The following is a 19,161-nucleotide window of genomic DNA, read 5'->3' on the forward strand; positions in this document are numbered from 1 at the left end:
GAGGCTGAAACCTCACAATTTCCCCTCTAGTTGATTTACATATGTTTGGACTCTCAAAACATGCCTAGTAGGTTCTCTAACAGACACCTAAGCCATGGCAGGTCACTAATGCGACTACTTCACTAACCTGTAGGCTGGTCAGAGTGTAGGTAAACTGTGTTCTCTAAAAATGCTTTGGTCAGTCAAACTTTTATTAATTTTGATTGAAATAGAGAAACACCAGTCTGAATAAAGTAATAACCAACTAGGAAAAAAAAGTGTTCGGGGGCAAGAAATCTAAAGAAAACAGCAAAGATGTAAGAAGAAAGAATGTGGTTCTCAGAAAATATAAATCTTGGGAAAATACCCTCTGCAGTTTCCCACATACTTTTTTGTTTGTTTGTTTTGTTTTTCAAGACAGGGTTTCTCTGTAGCTCTGGAGCCCATCCTGGGACTAGCTCTTGTTAGACCAGGCTGGCCTCGAACTCACAGAGATCTGCCTGTCTCTGCCTCCCAAGTGCTGGGATTAAAGGCGTGTGCCACCATCACCCGGCTTCCCACATACTTAAAATCTACCTAAAACTAAGGAAGAATAAGAAGATTCCCCCATACTCTAATCAATGGTGTGGGGCTTTGTTTATCACGTGCTTACTGATTTTATAGTTTGCTTCTAAACTTTATTATGCCACAGCCATTTGTTCAGTGCCAGCCATAGCACCTGCTCTTCCCTGCTGAACTATGGGCTCCACTCAGTGGCCAAACACTGAAGAGAGAATAAAAGAACCCACAAATGCTCAAGCCAGGGTTTGGGGTGCTGCTTGCTTTGTTTTCCTTGCAATGAAAAGAAAATAGCCTAACTCATATTCAGAAACTAATTTGGGGATATCTGTTGTTTCTAGCATAGCCTGTCAGTCTCAATCCCAGCAGGGTTATTTATGAAGAATTAGGCTAATAAATCAAATCTGGGAGCACTTCAAATACCGGATTGTGAAGGTACGGCTGATTGTGTCATTGAATGGAGCTGCTACAGGAACAGGAGCACCACCAAGTGGTGGTGCCAACACTGGTCTGCCGGGGAAGTCGAACTCAATTGTAAAAGTTTAGCAAGTTAGGAATATAAAGCTTTCTTCCAGACCCACGTCCTGCTCATTTCCAGAATTCTCTACAGGGAGGCTAAATTGTGCGTTTCTTTCATCCATAGATGAGAACAAGGTTCTTTCTGCCGGCAGCCCGTGCCCTTGTAGGGATGTACCGCGGGAGGGCATAGTTCACAAGGCCCGCGGGCAGTGTACTCTGAACACAAGGACCGTGAGGGAGCCCTTTTTCTCTAGGATGACCCTACAGTCGGACAGGTCAGCCTGGAAATGCCTGGAAGGGAGCATAATGAGGAGGACCTGCACAACAGTTCACTTGACATAATCAGAATTTGTGCTTTCTGCCTGCTCGCTGCCATTCTTCCGGAGCGTAAACATTTCTTTCAAAAACATGCCTGCTCAACTTTCAATGTTCTTTGATTAAAATTGCCAGGTTTGTTTGTACCATCTGCTAATGCAATCATGTGAAATTCTGATTTTTTTCTGTCAGTGAGTTAATCCTCCTGGTACTGAACCAAATGGGATCATAGATTTTAGACTGAGGAAGAAATGGTCTGCATTCAGTGAGGTGGTCTTGGAATCAGCCTTGCTTTGGGAGCAGTACATGAAGTCAACACGGGCCTCTGCCCCATCTGGTTTGGGCAGTAATAGCCTGTCAGCCTTCCTCAATCTCTTACACATGCATCCCTGATTTCACTTCGTCCATCTCCCCTCACCTCAGAATTACATTGTGAAATCAAGCATTGAGTAACAATGTATCATAAGGTATTGAATTACAATGTCTTCTGCTCTGTGGGGAAGTTTTGTGTGAAGCAAAGCTTATTAAAAATGCTGCAGTTGTTATTTCTTTTGCTTTTCAAATTGTACTAGTGGACATACTTTACTTTTTGAACCCACTTAATGGCGATCCATCACTTCATTTGAAATCTTGCCTAAGACTGTAACAAAAATAAGAGAAAAAAGAAATCTTTCCCCCTTTCTTGTCTAGCCACACTAATCCTCTATAAAATTCCCTTTCTAGAGCAAGCTCGATTTCTATAGCAAATGGAATACTGAGCGGTACAGTTTTAAAAGGTCACTACTGTGATTGAAAAACATGGAAATAATGGGATGACCCAGAGAGACAGCCTGAGCCCAGGAGTACACGTGGCCACTCGACTTTATTGGGTCAGGGATATGCACGCACCTCTGTCTAATTGGAAAGCCAGGGAAATGGCAGACCTTGGCTTCTGCTGGTGGGGACACACACTGGAAATGTAACGGGAACCCTGTATGACGTTTAACACTGAAGAGACAGCAAGAATGGTTCAGAGAAAAAGAGATAAGATTCTCGCCATTGGGCTCCCACAGCCTTGACAAGGTTGACAACTGTATTTTTTAAAAAGTGTGATGGATTCAGATGACTTCCGAAAGTTTTATCTTAAAAAAAAAATAATAAAGCAGTAAAAGTGTCTCCTCAGAAAAATGCCTGGGGAAATACATCATTGCTGTGGTGTAGAAACGCATCAGAAATCGCCTGCAGATTGCCCAAAGAAAACAGAGCCAATTTTCTGAGAAGATTGAATAGAAAAAAGTGAATGCACCCAGCTTTATTTAATGCCCATGAGTTCATGTGAGAATGTAATTAAGAATGGAAAGAGATAAGAGCTGAACCCGATTCTTTGTTGTTTCCTCAGAAGGTCAAAGTCTACTCTTTTTACCAGGATTCAAAAAAGTGACAGTGCGTGGGTGTGGGTGTGTGTGGGTGTGAGTGTGTATGTAAGGGGGGATGAGGGAGGGTTGCCGGGGGTGCGGTTCCCACACACTTGACTCTTTACCAGAACATTCTCTCGTGTGGATTTTCAGTTTTTACCCTAAAGGCAGTGTTTAAAGAAAAGGCCTTCCTCTCCTTATTGATAGAGAGCTTTATTAGTTTGTTCAATTGGTAAAGCAAAAGTAAGCCTATGCTTCGGCAGGATTTTTTTTATTATATCTATAATAGATATAGATATGGCATTTGTTTTGCAGTAGTGAGATTTCTGATTTGAAATCAGAAAATCCTAGGGTGGGGTATGACTTTTATCATCACGGAGGCCTTATCAGGGCCCTAGGGAAGTTTAAACACAGCAGCTCTCTCTCAGCTGGTAGGGTAAACCTACTCGAGAGGTGAAAACCCGTTGTATCGTCCTCCATGGCAAGCTGGGGATGGAGATGGTGATGGAGGTGATGGAGGTGATGGAGGTGGTGATGGAGGTGATGATGGAGGTGATGATGGAGGTGATGATGGAGGTGATGATGGAGGTGATGATGGAGGTGATGATGGAGGTGATGGAGGTGGTGGAGGTGATGATGGAGGTGATGATTGAGATGATGGAGGTGATGGAGGTGATGTTGGAGATGATGGAGATGATGATGATGAAGATGATGGAGATGATGGAGAAAGAACCTGTCTTTAGGTTTTGATTCCTTTTCTTGCCGGTGCTGAGACCTTTGGCAAGTGTGCAATTCCTCTAAGCCCTAGTTATCTTGTGCTTAAAACGTGAATGACAGATTGGGCCTTAGAGGGGTAGGTTAGGATGATGTGAGGTGATACCCGAAGAGGACATGGCACAGTGCTGCCATGCAGGAAGGAGAAGCCGTGGTTACCCCCTTGCTGGCAGCTAGTGCAGCATCCTAAAGCTTGAAGTCAGCTAGCAACGCACTATGGCTATGGACCATTTCTCCACATTCTGATTGTGTCTGCATCTTCCTTACACATAGCACACTAAGCAATCCCCCCGTTTTGCGTTTATTAAGGGTCCTTCCTCACTAATCAATGCATAAGGTTTTAGTCAATGCCAATTGAAAAAAGATGACCTGTTTTAGTCTGCATCTTCATGTATTGAGTATTTCTTCGCATGAGGTCAAGATTAATTGTCCCATAGATCTTAAGGGATTATATAGAAACAATGGCCGAAAGTCTTGAAGTGAATCTTGTGGGCAGCTAAATGTACAAAGGAGACTGAAGAGATAGCCCAGTGGCTAAAGTACATTTTATACAAGTGTCGGGGCTGGAATTTGGGTCCCTGGAACTGCATGTAAATGGCCTGTGGTTCCAACCTTAGTAGGTGCAGACAGTAGATGCAGAGAGCAGACGAGTTAGCAACAACCACATCAGTGAGCTCTGAGTTTGATTGAGAATTCCTACCTCAATGAATAAGGCAGAGAGTGTTTGAGGACATACACTCACTGATGCCGAAGGATGCCAGTGTATACTCATGCACAGCACAGCACACATGCATGCATAAAAGATGGAAAGAATTAAGGAAAAATAAACAAGAAAACAGGAAGGGTAGGGTTAGCAGGAAGACAAGCAGACAGTTCAAGGCCTTGTAGAGGGGCTTGGCACACACCAGCATAGCAGAGACACAGAACCCTATTCCTCTTAACACTGAGTACCATACTATCCAGTAACCCTTGGGGAACATACAGCTATTTTTAGCTCAGAATTGAGAGAAAGAAATACCCGTACATGAAGATCAAATATTAGGTAATGGGGGAAATGAGAGAACTCATGGAAGAAAGTAGGGTTGATAACTCAGTGAGGCCTGGTGCCTGGACTGCAGACGGTGCCACTTCGAGAACATTTGTTCTTTCCCAACAGGTCTTTGCTGGTCTTGAAGTGGGTGGGTTATTTACCATCTTTGGAGAAGAATGCCATGGAATAAATGTGTGGGTTCTGTTCAAGTGGGGACACAATGCTCTTTGAGAAAGTCGGTGATCTTGAGAAGGCATGTGGCACAAAGCCCGTGCCTATGAGGACAGCTCTTCTCCTCGGTGAGGAATGTGGAGGGTTTGGTATCTGTACCTTCAGGTCTCTGGAAGGTAGCATGGTACGGAGAACCTGGCACTAGCCTCACTGGTCCTTCTTATGGGCTATGTCACTGTGTGTGTACCTTCAGGTCTCTGGAAGGTAGCATGGTACAGAGAACCTGGCACTAGCCTCCCTGGTCCTTCTTATGGGCTATGTCACTGTGTGTACCAGTGTCTTCTGAGTCTGTGAAACATGACAAAAAAAACCACACCCAAATCCGAGATTATAGTTACAAGCCACACTTACAGCAGGCTCCTCCCACTCCTCCTCCACCCCAGTGCTATCCCCTTAACCTGCCTCCCTTTTTTTCATATCCCTTGGTCAAAAGAGTTCCCACTTGGATACGTACTGGGACAGGTTTCATGGATATTTCAAAAGAATATCTGTCATTTCTACATTTAAGACCCACTCATTATCACCGAAAAACACTCTCATATTGTGTATGTATATTTAATATATTTTACAATGTAATATAGAATAGTTGTCTGAAATAGCAATCTGCGTATTGCTAAAGAATGAAGTTATGTTTTATTCTTTCTTTGAAGTCCCCATGTATGTTGTATGCAGTGTGTCTTATGAAATTAATGGAAACCGTCTTGGCACATGACCCTAAACTTAGACTTGTTTTATGCAACATAATATAACCAATGTGATTTATTAACAGAATATTTTGCATAACAGACACGCCAGGACAGAGTCAGGCTGAGATGTTTGAAGTCTGATGTTCAATTTCTTAAGCTTCGTGAATTGCCCTGTGCTTTATTTAATGTCAGCTGAGATGGCACCGGAAAACACACTGGCGAGACAGCATCTTAGTGCCGATCATTGTTTTATGCAGACCAATCACTCAAGAAACTTGAACTTAATTGAGAAATTAACATAAATACTGGTTTATTCCAACATGTATTTTTTTCTCTGTTGTGTTTTTAACCCTCATGCCACCTAAAGTAGAAAGCAACGCTTTTTTTTTTTTCTGACACATCACTAAGCGTGAAGCATTAACAGATGAGACCAGGATCAAGAAGAAAGCAGTGCATTCTGATGGGTGTTTATTTTATGATGAGTAATGAACTTCAGTCTTTCTGTGCAGGTGAACACAAAAAACAATAGCCATGGACATGTGATTCCTCTCTCTTTCTTGTACATATCTGTTCCATTGACAAGGAGACCGAATTGTGGGAGAGATACTGTTTTTGACACTTAGATGAATGCATATCAGACAAAATGAGTGGGGGATGTTGATTGTGTCTAGGGGTCGAGGTAGCAGAAATGGAGGTGCTCTGCTGTAGGGCACGATCCGTCAGTCACTCTACCATTTCCCCTTTGCCATTCTCCTCTGGAACCTGTTTTCTGTATCCCTTTTCTATTCTGACTACACGTTGGTTCTGAAACCCACAATGTAGCATTTGCTTCTAAACAATGTATTGGGCTTTATGGATTGGAAAATATAATGACAGATTTCTGATTCATGTCTCCTGAATCTTTCAGGCATGGCAGAGTGGGTGCCTTATTTCTGGTTTCTGTAGTGTGAAGTATCATAGACAAAGACTGATAAGCAAGAATAACTCATTTCTCACAATTCTGGAGGTCAGGAAGGGACGAGGGTTCTGTTGTGATTAGGGCTCCTCCTGGGATGCAGATGAACTTCCAATTGTGTGCTTTGTAGCAGAAGGAGAGGTGGGTATCCTACTTGGAGGCTCCGTCCTCTGTCCTAACCTCCACCTCCCCAAACCATCACATTCAAGGATTCCATGTCAGCTTTGGATTTGGGGAAGGAGATGCAAACATTCAATTCATGGCAAGATCTGTGTGCAATCATTAAAGAGGATGTTCTCTTATAGGAGTGGAATTCGACCGCAGAGAAGCTGAAGAGCCAGGCCCTGGAGATTCTTCTGTCGAAGGACTTCACAGACAAAGAACACCTACAGCTGTCTAACCAGAAACTGAATCGGCTTCAAGAAGAGTTTGGTCGACTTATGGTGGATAGAAAGACCTGGTTAACTGTGGCAAATGACTTTTTCAATAGCGCCAATAAGGTCAGTGTGAGATCAAGATGATAATCGTAGGTACGTAGGCCATCCAATAAGAGAGCCATGTGTTAGCTGGTCAGGGCACATTGCAAAAGGCTAAAGTCCATGTAGAATATCAAACTGATAGAAGTAGAAAAGAATTATATGATCATATTCTTGTTGTGGCTATTCGGTTTTTTTTTGTTTTTGTTTTTGTTTTCAACTAAGAGATTATGTTTTGATGTGCATAGAGTTACTTTTTAAAATCACTCCAAAGCTAGGTTTCATGACACACACTCGGGTGGCTGTGAGTCTGAGGCCAGCCTGGTCTGCATGTTCCAGGTCCGTTATATAGTGGGACACTCTCTTAAAAAAGAAAAAAGAAAAAAAAAAACAAGCAAACAAACAAAAACCATAAATAAATAACCAACAACAAAACAACTTTTAATAGGTTTCCCTTTAGAGCTGTCATTGGTCTGATTGGGGAAAACACTATTCTTCACATTAAATTGTTTCTCCAAGAGATAAGGAAATATAAAATATATCAGGTTGAAAAACCTTAACAGTGTTACCAAAATACCTTTTGTTGTTCGCTTTAAAAAGTAGTTCGGGCTGGCCTCCACCTCCCAGTTTAGCTAAGGATGGCTCTGATCTGATCTTCCTATGTCTACTTCCCTAGTACTCAGGTTGCTGTCATGCATTACCAAACCAGTTTATATAGTGCTGGAGATTTGTGCACACTTAATGAGTGCTCTAGCACTTGAGCTATGTCCCTGATCCATTTTTGTTTTTTTTTTTAAATGTTTTTCTTTAGTTTATTAGGTGGCAATACGTAGATATTATAAATCTTCTGTGCATACAGAGTCTTACGGTTAGAAACTGCCCACACGAGCCATTCTGCTTTGGTCCTACGTGTTTAAGTAAGACAATGAGGGAATCTTGGTACAGACCATCAGTGGGTCTTCTTGAGTAGAAGTGTGTTACTTTTCCTTGGCAAATACCTTCCTGTTGTAGCGGGTGGTCCTGGGGGGGGGGGTAATGTTTATGGCTCAGCAGTAACAAGTCATTAGGTCAGAGGTGGAGCCTCTGGAATAGGATTTCCACCTCACCTTCTGCTACATGAGAAATAAGAAGTTCGTCGGCAACCCAGGAAAGAGCCTTCATCACAACAGAACCCTGGTCCCTTCCGGAGCTCAGGCTTCCAACCTCCAGAATCCTAAGCTATGCCTCGCTACTGTTTATACACACAGGTGGGGTTCAGTGTGTGTGGCTGCTGCTGTTACTTGAAACATTTCTGACCTTTGCCACAGTCACATAGACCTCCAGACGTCTACAATGGAATTGTTTAAACAGTTAGATTTCAGCAATTTAAAGGCAGACAAAGTAATAAGCATAGGACAAGGGAAACTTCATACAAAGCGCTCTAAAATTGCAACACTGGTGCTGAGTGTTGTAAGCTACATGGTTACTTGATTGTGAAATTCTTTACTTACAAAAATCTTTTGAAAGGATGAGTAGTAAAATTCTAACACAGAGAAGATGCCATTCAGGTAAGCCTATTAAGTACTCTTGATTAACTGTGTGCTTTGGGGGTCTCACTGTTTTAACATAGGAAACAGATACAACATATAGCTGGAGATAATGAACAAAGTAGATGTCAATTGCTAGTTATTTTTCTCTTTAGCAGCCCAATTTTGAAGTAAGAGGTTGTAAAATTTCCATCACACCTTTGGTCCACAGACTGAGTGAGCTGTTTCCAAGTCAACTGTTAATGCAGCTCAGGGAAAGAGTAATAGAGTTTCCATAAAGCAATGCTTCTAATAGAAGCTGTGGAGCTCACAGCCTTGCAAAGTGTAGATAATTCTCTCTCTCTCTCTCTCTCTCTCTCTCTCTCTCTCTCTCTCTCTCTCTCTCTCTCTCTCTCTCTCTCTCTCTCTCTCTCTCTCTCTCTCTCTCTTTCTCTCTCTCTCTCTCTTTCTCTCCCTCCCTCCCTCCCTTTCTCCCTCTCCTTCCCTTTCTTTCTCTCTCCCTCTCTCTCTCTCCCTCTCTCCCTCTCCCCTTCTCTCCCTTTCTCCCTCTTTCGTTCTCTCCCTCCTTCCCCCCACTCTTCATTGTTCTGTCATTATTTTGGTTTCTCTGCATTCATTATTTGATACCTTGCCTTGGCTATTTGTCATCTGACTTTATTCTCAGACCCTGGAGGAACTTGTAAAAGTTAAAAAAAAGATGAATTGATGGAGGAGGGAGATAGGAAGGAGGAAGGAGAGGGAAAAGACAAGAGTGGATACTTTCTGAATCTCTTATAATAATGCAAGTCTAGTCTAGAGAAGAGAACCCAAAGGAGTAGATTCCTAGATTCCCTCTCTCCTCCCATGGTGTGCTAACTAGTCCAATATAAAGTTGGCTGGCATTCGCCTGTGCTCTGACTTGTGACCAATGGTTCTCAGAAAGATTTAGAGTTTGTTCTTTTTAAAGAAATTATTTCCAAATTAAAAACTAATAACCCAATGTGAAAGATGATGGGTATGGGGCCTGAGGCAGAGCCAGATGCCAGAGTTTGTAGAGTGGAAGGTGAATTATCATCCACGTGCATTGTTTCTGTGTTAGTAAGGTAAAAATAACTGACAAATTCATAAAGTGAGCAAATCTGTGTAGGCTGAGAGTCAAACCCCTCCTGTGACTTATCAGTGACATTTTTCTTTTTGATTCATAATTTGGATTCTCCAAATTAAAAAAAAATCTTACTATTTTACCTATTCTTGGCAGAAAACCCATAAATAAATCTCTGAATGGTTGGTTTTAAAAATTATTATGATATCAAGTCTTTAAAGTAATTTTCTGCCTGGAGGTATTGGCACACACCTTTAATCTCAGCACTTGGGAGTCAGAGGCAGGGGGATCTCTGTGAGTTCAAGGCCAACCTGGTCTACAGAGTGAATTCGAGAACAGCCAGGATTGTTAAACAGAGAAACCCTGTCTCAAAAATTTTAAAATAATGATGATAATGATAATAATAATTTTCTAGGCTAGAATTTCTGTGTATAGTAGTAAGTGGGGTAGTTTTTAATTTACATCAATGTAATCTGAGAATCACTATGTTTTCTCTTTGAAAACTCCCTGTGATGTGTCTGGAGGATGCTGGGTTTCCTCGCTGTGAGCATTTGTATTTGTAGATGACGTCATGCTCCCAAGTACTGAGGACTCTGGGAGTTTACAGACTTTCAGGCTCACTTGATGTCTCATGGATGGTTTCTGGGTCAGCGCCGAATAACTACTACAAAGCACTAGCTGGGTGGCAGCAGGCAAACAAGCACAGTATGGCCCAGTTCCAACATGGGCGATGGAGAGGGGTACAGGCACACGTCTCCCCCTCCCCCCGCCCAGAGCTAGCAGCGTGGAGAGGAACTCTCAACTCAGAGAATCTGTTGTTTTACAGCAAGCAGCAAGCCTACTCTTTCGTCTCAGGGGGTGACATCGCCTCAAATGGGAAGATTGCTAGCTGTAGAACCCAACTGAGATAGGTGTCCTGATAAAGAGGTCAGGTCATTTATTCTTGGCTTACAAGAGAGAGGTGTTAGAGAACACACATGCAAGATTAACTGCTACTGTCATGGCGGCACAAAGAAGACCCTACCCAAGGAGAGCGCTTTCCTGAAGACATCAATTCTGCTTCTGATATGAGAATTAGCTCAGTGAACAAATTCATTGGCTGAACTGCCTCATGTACTATCAAGTGCCAGTGAACAGAACTTTCTAGTGCTGTGGAAGACTGAGACCCTGGAGTGGTGTGAATGTCAGCTCACTAGAGGGGTTTAAAGCAAACCTTTCAAGGGTTTGAGGAGATGGCTCAATGGGTAAGAGCATTTGCTGCACATATGTGGAGACCTGAGTTCGGATCTCATAAAACGCTGGGCATACTCCTGTGCATGCCAGGAACTCCAACATTGTGAGGGCAGAGGCAGGAGGATAATGGGATCTTGGGGGCTGATGGCTTAGCTCTGAGTTCCTTGAGAAACCCTGTCTCAGGGAATGAGACAGAGAGTGACTGAGCAGAAAACTGACATCTTCCTCTGGCCTCTCCACATCATTTATCTGTACGCATGTGCCCATACACCACCACCACCACCATCACCATCACCAGCACCACCACCACCACCACCACCACCATCACCATCACCTCCTCCTACTCCACCACCATCACCACCACCTCCTCCTACTCCACCACCACCATCACCACCACCACCTCCACCACCATCACCAGCACCACCACCACCACCATCATCATCACCACCACCACCACCACCATCACCAGCATCACCAGCATCACCATCACCACCACCACCACCACCATCACCACCACCAGCAGCACCACCACCACCACCACCTCCACCACCACCATCACCATCACCACCACCACCACCACCATCACCAGCATCACCAGCATCACCATCACCACCACCACCACCACCATCACCACCACCAGCAGCACCACCACCACCACCACCTCCACCACCACCATCACCATCACCACCACCATCACCACCATCACCAGCATCACCACCACCACCACCACCACCATCACCACCACCAGCACCACCACCTCCACCACCACCACCATCACCATCACCAGCACCACCACCATCACCTCCACCACCACCATCACCACCACCAGCACCACCACCACCACCACCACCACCACCACCAGCACCAGCACCAGCACCACCAGCACCACCACCACCACCACCAGCACCAGCACCACCATCATCACCATCACCACCACCATCACCACAACCCCAAATGGCATAAGTAGAAAAGGATGAATGTACAGTCTCTACGGGACAGACAGTAGGTTTTTATATCATGTATAATACTTAGACAGACGTCTACCTTGTGTTTAGTGTACAATCCTCACTTCCATTCCTCTCATTCTCAGTAATCTCTCTACCAATTCTAGACTGAGTAAATACATTCATTTACTGAAGTCACCGAATAAGCAGTACAGTGTGGCAATAACTGCCTTCATCTTTAGATATTCACTAGTTTAGTGAATATTTGTCGAGCAACTTCTATGTGCTAGGCACCATTCTAAATCTAAAGGATATGACATAGAGCAAACTGCAGAAAAATCGGTCAGTGTAGCTTCCAAATGTGAGATCTAGGAAGCTATAAGAATCACCTGAGAACAATTGCTCCAATGCCATTGCCTCATGGCTCCAGGAACCCAACTAATACCTTGTAATTTGCCTAGGAGTTGGGGACAATCATTCCAAATGCATGATGAATCTGTTTCTCAAGCAGGAAGACTGAGTGGTGTGTTCTTCTAGAGGGATGGCTTTTTGAATCTGGGCTTAGTGGCAGGTGGCAATGTTGGGACATGGGCCTTACTTAGGATTGATACTGTATTTGTCCAGCCTCTAAAACCCAGGCAAAGAACCATGCCACTTAAAATTTGACATACTTCTTTTTCAAAATTCCTGACTGTATTTGGTGAACTGATTTGTCAAGTCATTCAACCATTAATTAACTGGCAATTTTGGTGGTTTATAGCGAGGAATAGTTGACTGGGGAAGAGTTCCTCCCTCTGATGCCGCTCTGAAAAATACTCTCATTGCTTGAAATACAAGCCAACATCTGTTACGGAACATACCTTGATCCCTCCAAGTTCTCATCCTCCCCAGTTGAAGGTTAACATGTCTGTTATATTTCCACCATTTTTGTGGAAATTTGTAAATATCTATTGACCATCCAAGATGTAGTAGTCTTTGGAGATTCTGACTGGACGGAGCAGGTAGGGAAATCCAGTGTGTTCCAAGATCAGAACAGATCTTTTTATTTATGCAGCAGTCATGACTGAACCCAAATCTGTCAAATAGGGCCCTAGGGTTGTCAAGTTTCATGACTATACCGTCTGTTCCCTGGCACGTGGTTTCTTTGGGGGAAGCAAGCAGGAAAGACTGAGGCCAAATCAGTTTTATGAACGTGGTCTGACCTTCATATGGTCGCTATGAGTGCAAAGGTGAGCTAAATTTGGGGCATTCAAAGAAGCACATCCCAGCACTCGGGAGGCAGAGGCAGGCGGATCTCTGTGAGTTCGAGACCAGCCTGGTCTACAAGAGCTAGTTCCAGGATAGGCTTCAAAACTACAGAGAAACCCTGTCTCGAAAAACCAAAAAAAAAAAAAAAAAAAAGAAGCACATAAGTTCACATATGAAGCGTAATGGCCTGGCTTCCACCGCTTCTGCCATCAGTCACTGTTGCGAATGTAGCGTCTTTAGAAGGTGTGGTTGCTTTTCAAAACACAAGACAGTAATGCCTGAAGCCACGTTTCTGTTGGACATGAAAACAAAATAATTAAGCATGGCATTTGCTGAATGTTTTTTTCCCCATTTACGTATTCCTCATTTCACCATTTAAAAATAAATGTATTTTAAGCACATTAGTGGAAAACAATTACAACGGTCTAATTATTGAACAGATTGAAAGAGGAAACATGCCCAGATAGAAAACCTAAAAGAATGTTATTGAGAAGGAATTTCTTAAAATGGTGTAAATGAAATCTGGAAATTAAACTAATTGTGAGAAAAACGTTTTAAAGTTACTTTTATTTGTACGATTCTTGAGCACTGTATCTCAGCATCCTCCTTTAAAAAGATTTAAGTGTGTGTGTGTGTGTGTGTGTGTGTGTGTGTGTGTGTGTGCAGGTGCCAGTGGAGGTCAGAAAGGGCAGTCAGATACCTTTTAGCTGGAGTTACAAGTGTCTGTGACATGGGTACCTGGAAACCAAAATCTGGGCTCTGTTAAGAGCACAGGCTCTTAAACACCAATCCATCTCTCCGTTCCCTTGGATTCCTCTTTTTAGAAATCATTCTTTTCTCTAAGAAACAACTGGAATAGTGGCTTCCCACCAAGCTTCTTTCACCCTGATAGTATGTTACATTCCTACTATTTACCTGTGTTGGATAGTTACTTGAGTAAAGCCAGTGGTAGGTGTGGTCCCAGGCACTAGACTCTCATGGGTGTTTATAAGACAGAGTGATATACTGTAGCAAAGTCATGGGGGTTAAGCCCAGTACAGAAGGGAACCCTGAGCAGAGCCTGGCTAGGGCAAATGTGTCGAGATACCACTGAGTGCACTTGGGAAGGTGACACACAAAGGGAGGGCAAACACGGAGAGATTCAGAGTCAGGCAGTGCCAGAAATGTCGGCTAAGTCATTGCCTGAGGAGCATGGTAGAAGATTAGCGTTAAGGGAGATACAGGAGAGGTAGCCAGGGGCACAGGGAGGAGTGTGCACACCACGGTCAGGAGTGTGTATTTGTGTGTGTGATTTACAATATATAGTGTTTACTATGTATGTTATGCATTATCTACTATATCTGTAGTTGTTGCTATTATTTATCAATTGCTATATAAATCATAAGAAGAAATAATTAAGAACTTGAAAAGAGGTTATGATAAGTCAAATCTCACCACAGAAACTGATGATGACATCTTTATTTAATCTACCTTCCTTCTGCCCCCCGATAGAATAATGGCTGTGGAGTTTAGAACCTTTTACTTTAAAGCTCAGAGATCAGACAGATTGTTTAAACCTCAGCAAATACTCAAGAAAGAAGGCTAAGTTATTAGTACAGAAGTATTAAATATATGATGGGAAATAAGGGCTGTTTTTAGTATCCTTCATCGCAAGAGCCTAAACCTACTTCAGGCTTCATGGGCTGATAGTCAAGATGTTCAATTTTTGGGTTTTATAGCTCAGAAGTAGGGTGTTTGCCTGGTGTCTGTAGGGTTCTGGGTTTAACCTCCAGTACTGCAAATAGAAAAGGAGATATTCAGTTTGACTCCTGCTCATGAATAAGCACTTTCCAGGAAACTCGTCAGTGGACCCTTACGTCATGACTGTATTCATTGGGTGTCCTTCCATGTGTGCATCTACACTAGTATGTATCTCTTTTGGCAGTGAACAAATTCAGCCTTGTGGGTATAGTCACTTCTTGGTAGATTTATTTTTCGTTGCCTAATTAAACTAAGAAATATGTCTACCTCACTTTGTATTTACCCAAACGCTTAGAATAGGGCCTTCTAGTTAAAGGTTTGAATCACTGAGAACACAATACTAACTAGAGGGCTGCTGCTCTATTGGAGACCAGGCCCCTCTGAGCATAGTTCTCACCCTCAGTAGAGCGGCTGAGGCTGCTTGTAAGACACCTTCAAGACAGGGCCTCTCTCTTGGTGACTGATACTCTCTCACAAGAGAGGAGAGAAACCTCACTAGCCCCTCACCTGAGGTTCTAACCACGGTTTCCTGTCCCTTCCTGTCTATTTTTTTCTTTAAATGCACACAGTCTCATAGTCTGAAGGGAGCAAGTGGATATATTGTGTGCAGCAAGATAAGTAAAGGGAAAGACTCCCTCTCTGAAGGTATGGGAAGGTTGCCATTGACACAGCTTCTCTGTGGTCACCCACGCTCCTATAAGTAACCCCTAGCCTGTGTTCTCTAACTAGCCCAACTAATTCATTGGTCTCCCATGCTGGACCTTGAGAGAATTCTATTTTAGTCTGTCTGAGATTTGTTCCCATCTCCCCAGGAAAAAGATCATACAACAAAGAAAACTGTCTTGTATTGTTCTTAAGAGATTATACTGATCTAAAGTATTTGGGATAAGCTCAGTTTGAAAGGGGAAATCTTACTGCAAAATCCAAGGAGCACCAGTTCCCAGTGCAGCTTCTGTGTCATGCCTGAGAAGCTGAGTGGGGTTTCATAAAACAGAGTACCACGTGTATCCCCCTCTCCAAAGTCTCCAAGCAGCGTTGGCTGTTTATTTTACCTGTGGTTCAAGAGAGAGGTCGTCTTAATCATCTTGGTATGCCACCTAGTGTTCAAAATGTTTATGTTGCATGAATGAATCAACAGCTGGTTCTATGGCACATCGGTCCAGTTTTTGAACTTTTTGCTTTTTGAGTTTTTGCTTCAAAAATAAGTCTAACAATCCCATTTACTTCAGGGAATATCTTTCCATAATTTTTTAGGGTTGGTAATAAATCGTATAGGCTTTTAAGGGTATAGCTGAAATATAAAATCTACTGGAGGGCCTCAAGGAGAAATTGAGCAATCTTTGTTAGCATGACTGAGTCAGTAAAATAGTGGGTTTTGGAGTCAGGCTGGGCATGATTCTGACCTGACGCATTTCTTAACCGCATGGCCTGGACATTTACTTAACGTCCCCCTGCACCTGACATCTTTAGTTGTAAAATAGAAATCCTGGTTCTGTGTCCTTATAGGATCACCAGGCTACCTAAATAAGTTAGTGCACAGCATGGCTAAGTGCTTGCTGAGAGCCAGCCGCTGTTCTCCCAATCCATAAGAGTTTCATATTGCTATGGCTTTCTAATGTGGCCAATCTTGTCCTCAGCACACAGTTGGGTCTACGGTTCACAAATGTCACTGGATATTCCTTAAGGGGATGAAAGCAGAAATGATTCATGCATGATTTTCCATATTAATAGCACAAAGATCATCTTAAAATCTCTTTAAGTCAGTTAAGATAAAAGAAAAAAAATGGTGAACAGACCCAAGAAGCCTAAAGTTCTGCTTCATGAGTCTCATTTCCTTTGTGAGGTGGATTTGCCTCAGGAAGACTGAGACGTTAGTATGTACACTTCCTTCATTCCCTTATTGATAAAACACTGCTGATGCCCGCATTCAAGCCAAAGCTGCTTTTCCAGAATTTTCCAACTTGTGAGGAAAACCTTCTGAGCAACAAATGGCTTTAAACACAGCCTGTGACTGGAAGGGGCAGGGATAGGGCAGCAAAATAACTCTGAGAAGCAAGGAACGGATGGGGTAGTGGGAGACATGGGAAAGAAGGACCTGAAATTCATTCTCCTCCAACTCCCGGTCTTCATAGCTTTGCAAGCTGGAGCGCCTTCAGCTGCGTCCTGAACAACAACTCAGTTGTCCAGCCCGAGCCCCCAGCAGTTGTCTTTGGTGTTGCTTAAGATCAGAAAGGGAAGGCCTGTGTCCTTGTATAAGCAACCCAGAGTGTTCCTGACCCTCCAAAGGAGGTGGGAGCAGAGGCCCTGGTATGAAGCCATGTTGAGTTTTGTGTCCTTGGTTGTTGTCCAGGGTGTGCCATTTTGTTGCTATCCAGTATTGACTCTTTCCAAATTTGTTAGTCAAAAATCGGACACTGTTATTTATCCAGCATCTTTGTGAACCAGCAGGGTAGCAGAATTATGCCGGATGACTCATGAGTCTTTTTAAATAAATAAAAAGAATAAAACACGCCATTCTCTGATACCATCTATGTTTGATTTGGTGCGGTTGATTGACCTTGGATCTGCTCTTAACAAAAGGAACAGGAAAAGGTTTTTTTCTATTGGCCCCTTTAAGAACAAAAGCCAAGCAGTTCGTTCATCTTTCCCAAATTAGGGCTCCAAGGAGCTGACCTGTCTCCTCCGAATGTGGAGGACGGAGATGGTTCAGATGAGCTAGGACCCAGCAGGAAAACATGCGGCCCTTACTCTTTTATCTTTTCCTCCCGGTCTAGCCATAAAAAACTTGATTCGCCCGGGACATATAAGGCTTGAAGAAGCAGGGGGCTGTGGAAAGAAGAGAGAAGGGAGAGGACACTTGAATTCCAGTCGTCTGTGTGAGGCTCACAGTGTTCTCGCTGCTGGGCAGACCTTCTGCGCTGTGATTGCAGCAAAGAGATCAGGATATCAAGTTCCCTTGCTAGGGCACATAGCAAAGGAATCTCTTCTAGACTGGGATGCGTGGGATGAGAACGGTGGTGCTTAGGTCATTTCTGGAAGTGGCACATGGATTCCTCATCCAATTCTACACGGGAGTATGAGAAGGGGATTTTCCATATAATTCAGGCCATTGCAGAGAGTATAATTTTGAAGAAAGAATCTTTTAAAGCCCAAAGGTTTAGTTCTTCTGTTTGTATCTATGGAACTATCCCCCAGTGATGTTTAAAATGAAGTGTGATGGTTGGTTTTTGTCAACTTGACACACCTAGAGGGATCTGGATAGAGGGAGCCTTCGTGGAAGGATCACCTCCATCAGAGTAGCCTGCACGGGTGTCTGTGGGACATTTTCTTGGTTAATGGTTGTTGTGGAGGACCAAGGTCACTGTGGGCAGTGCTGACCATGGGCAGGTGACCCTGGGTTGTATAACAAGGAAAGCCAATAGCTATGCTCTTCCATGGTCTCTGATTCTGTCCCTGCCTTGAGCTCATGTTCTGGCTTCCATCAATGATGGGCTTTTATCTCTAAGATGCTGTAAACCCTTTCCTCCCGAGTTTGCTTTTGGTCTTGGTGTTTTACTAGGAGAACAAAAAGCGAACTCAAACCCTAATGAACTCCATTATGCGATCCCTCTTACCTCACTCACGGGTGTTCTGCACGGGTTTGTGATAAGCTAATGAAAGAAGGAAAACTGCCATCCCTTTATATTGTCATCATTTTATTACTTGCTTTATTATGCAGAGAAAATCATAAAGTGTATCCCTAATATTTGATCTGTTTGAGAAAAGAATATGGGAGAAAATTTGGCTCACTTGTTTCCAGGTTCATGAGTTGCCTTTGCCCTTATATGACTCTTACTATATTATATATTATATATAATCTTATATAGTATATGTAATTATGTTTGAATATTTAAATATTATATATTTATATAATATATATTATATCTTTGCCTATATGACTCCTACTTCTTGTGCATGTTTGGCCCTTCAATTTATCTTCATTATTTTGGGATATCATGCCTTTATTATAGCATCGAGACTAGGGAACAGTGACATTACACATGTATCTATAACAACCTTGTAGTTTTAGCTTCTAACCCCTATAAAAATGAGGCCATGGCCAAGGCCTGGTGTAGGGTCACAGAAGAAATCTCCCTAAGATGAAAGGCAGGCAACAGGTGGCTGTGCCCTTCTAGGAGACTTTTTAAAGATGTGTTTGAGTGATCAAGATCTAGACTAGCAGCTAAGCATGTGTGAGTACTTTCTGTACATCTGCCCTCATTCTTAGTTACTTTTTTTTGAATGAAGTTAGATTTGTAACCAAGAAAAGATACCTTAAATTCTCCATTCTATCCCTCCTTTAGTCTTAGAAGGACACTAAGACTTTTTATCTTTCTTTTCTTTTAAAAAGGAGCTTGGAGTTTGTCAATGCAAAGTATAAATATAACATGCAACAATTCACCAATCTTAAACTTTAAGTGGGATTTAAGGGA

General features: G+C 42.9%; 1 protein-coding gene across 5 annotated transcripts in view; it reads left to right on the plus strand.

Annotated features, from left to right (window-relative positions):
* Ccdc141 (coiled-coil domain containing 141) overlaps nucleotides 1–19,161 on the plus strand; it is a 141,481-nt gene that overhangs the window by 55,848 nt on the left and 66,472 nt on the right. For all 5 annotated transcript variants that reach the window (XM_038336541.1, XM_038336540.1, XM_038336542.1 and 2 more), the window contains one exon: nucleotides 6,747–6,941. In XM_038336541.1, coding sequence (XP_038192469.1) covers nucleotides 6,747–6,941 — 195 coding nt within the window. The remainder of the gene's footprint in view (nucleotides 1–6,746; nucleotides 6,942–19,161) is intronic.

The sequence above is a fragment of the Arvicola amphibius genome, chromosome 7 (assembly GCF_903992535.2).
Source record: "Arvicola amphibius chromosome 7, mArvAmp1.2, whole genome shotgun sequence".
Taxonomy (NCBI): Eukaryota; Metazoa; Chordata; class Mammalia; order Rodentia; family Cricetidae; genus Arvicola; species Arvicola amphibius.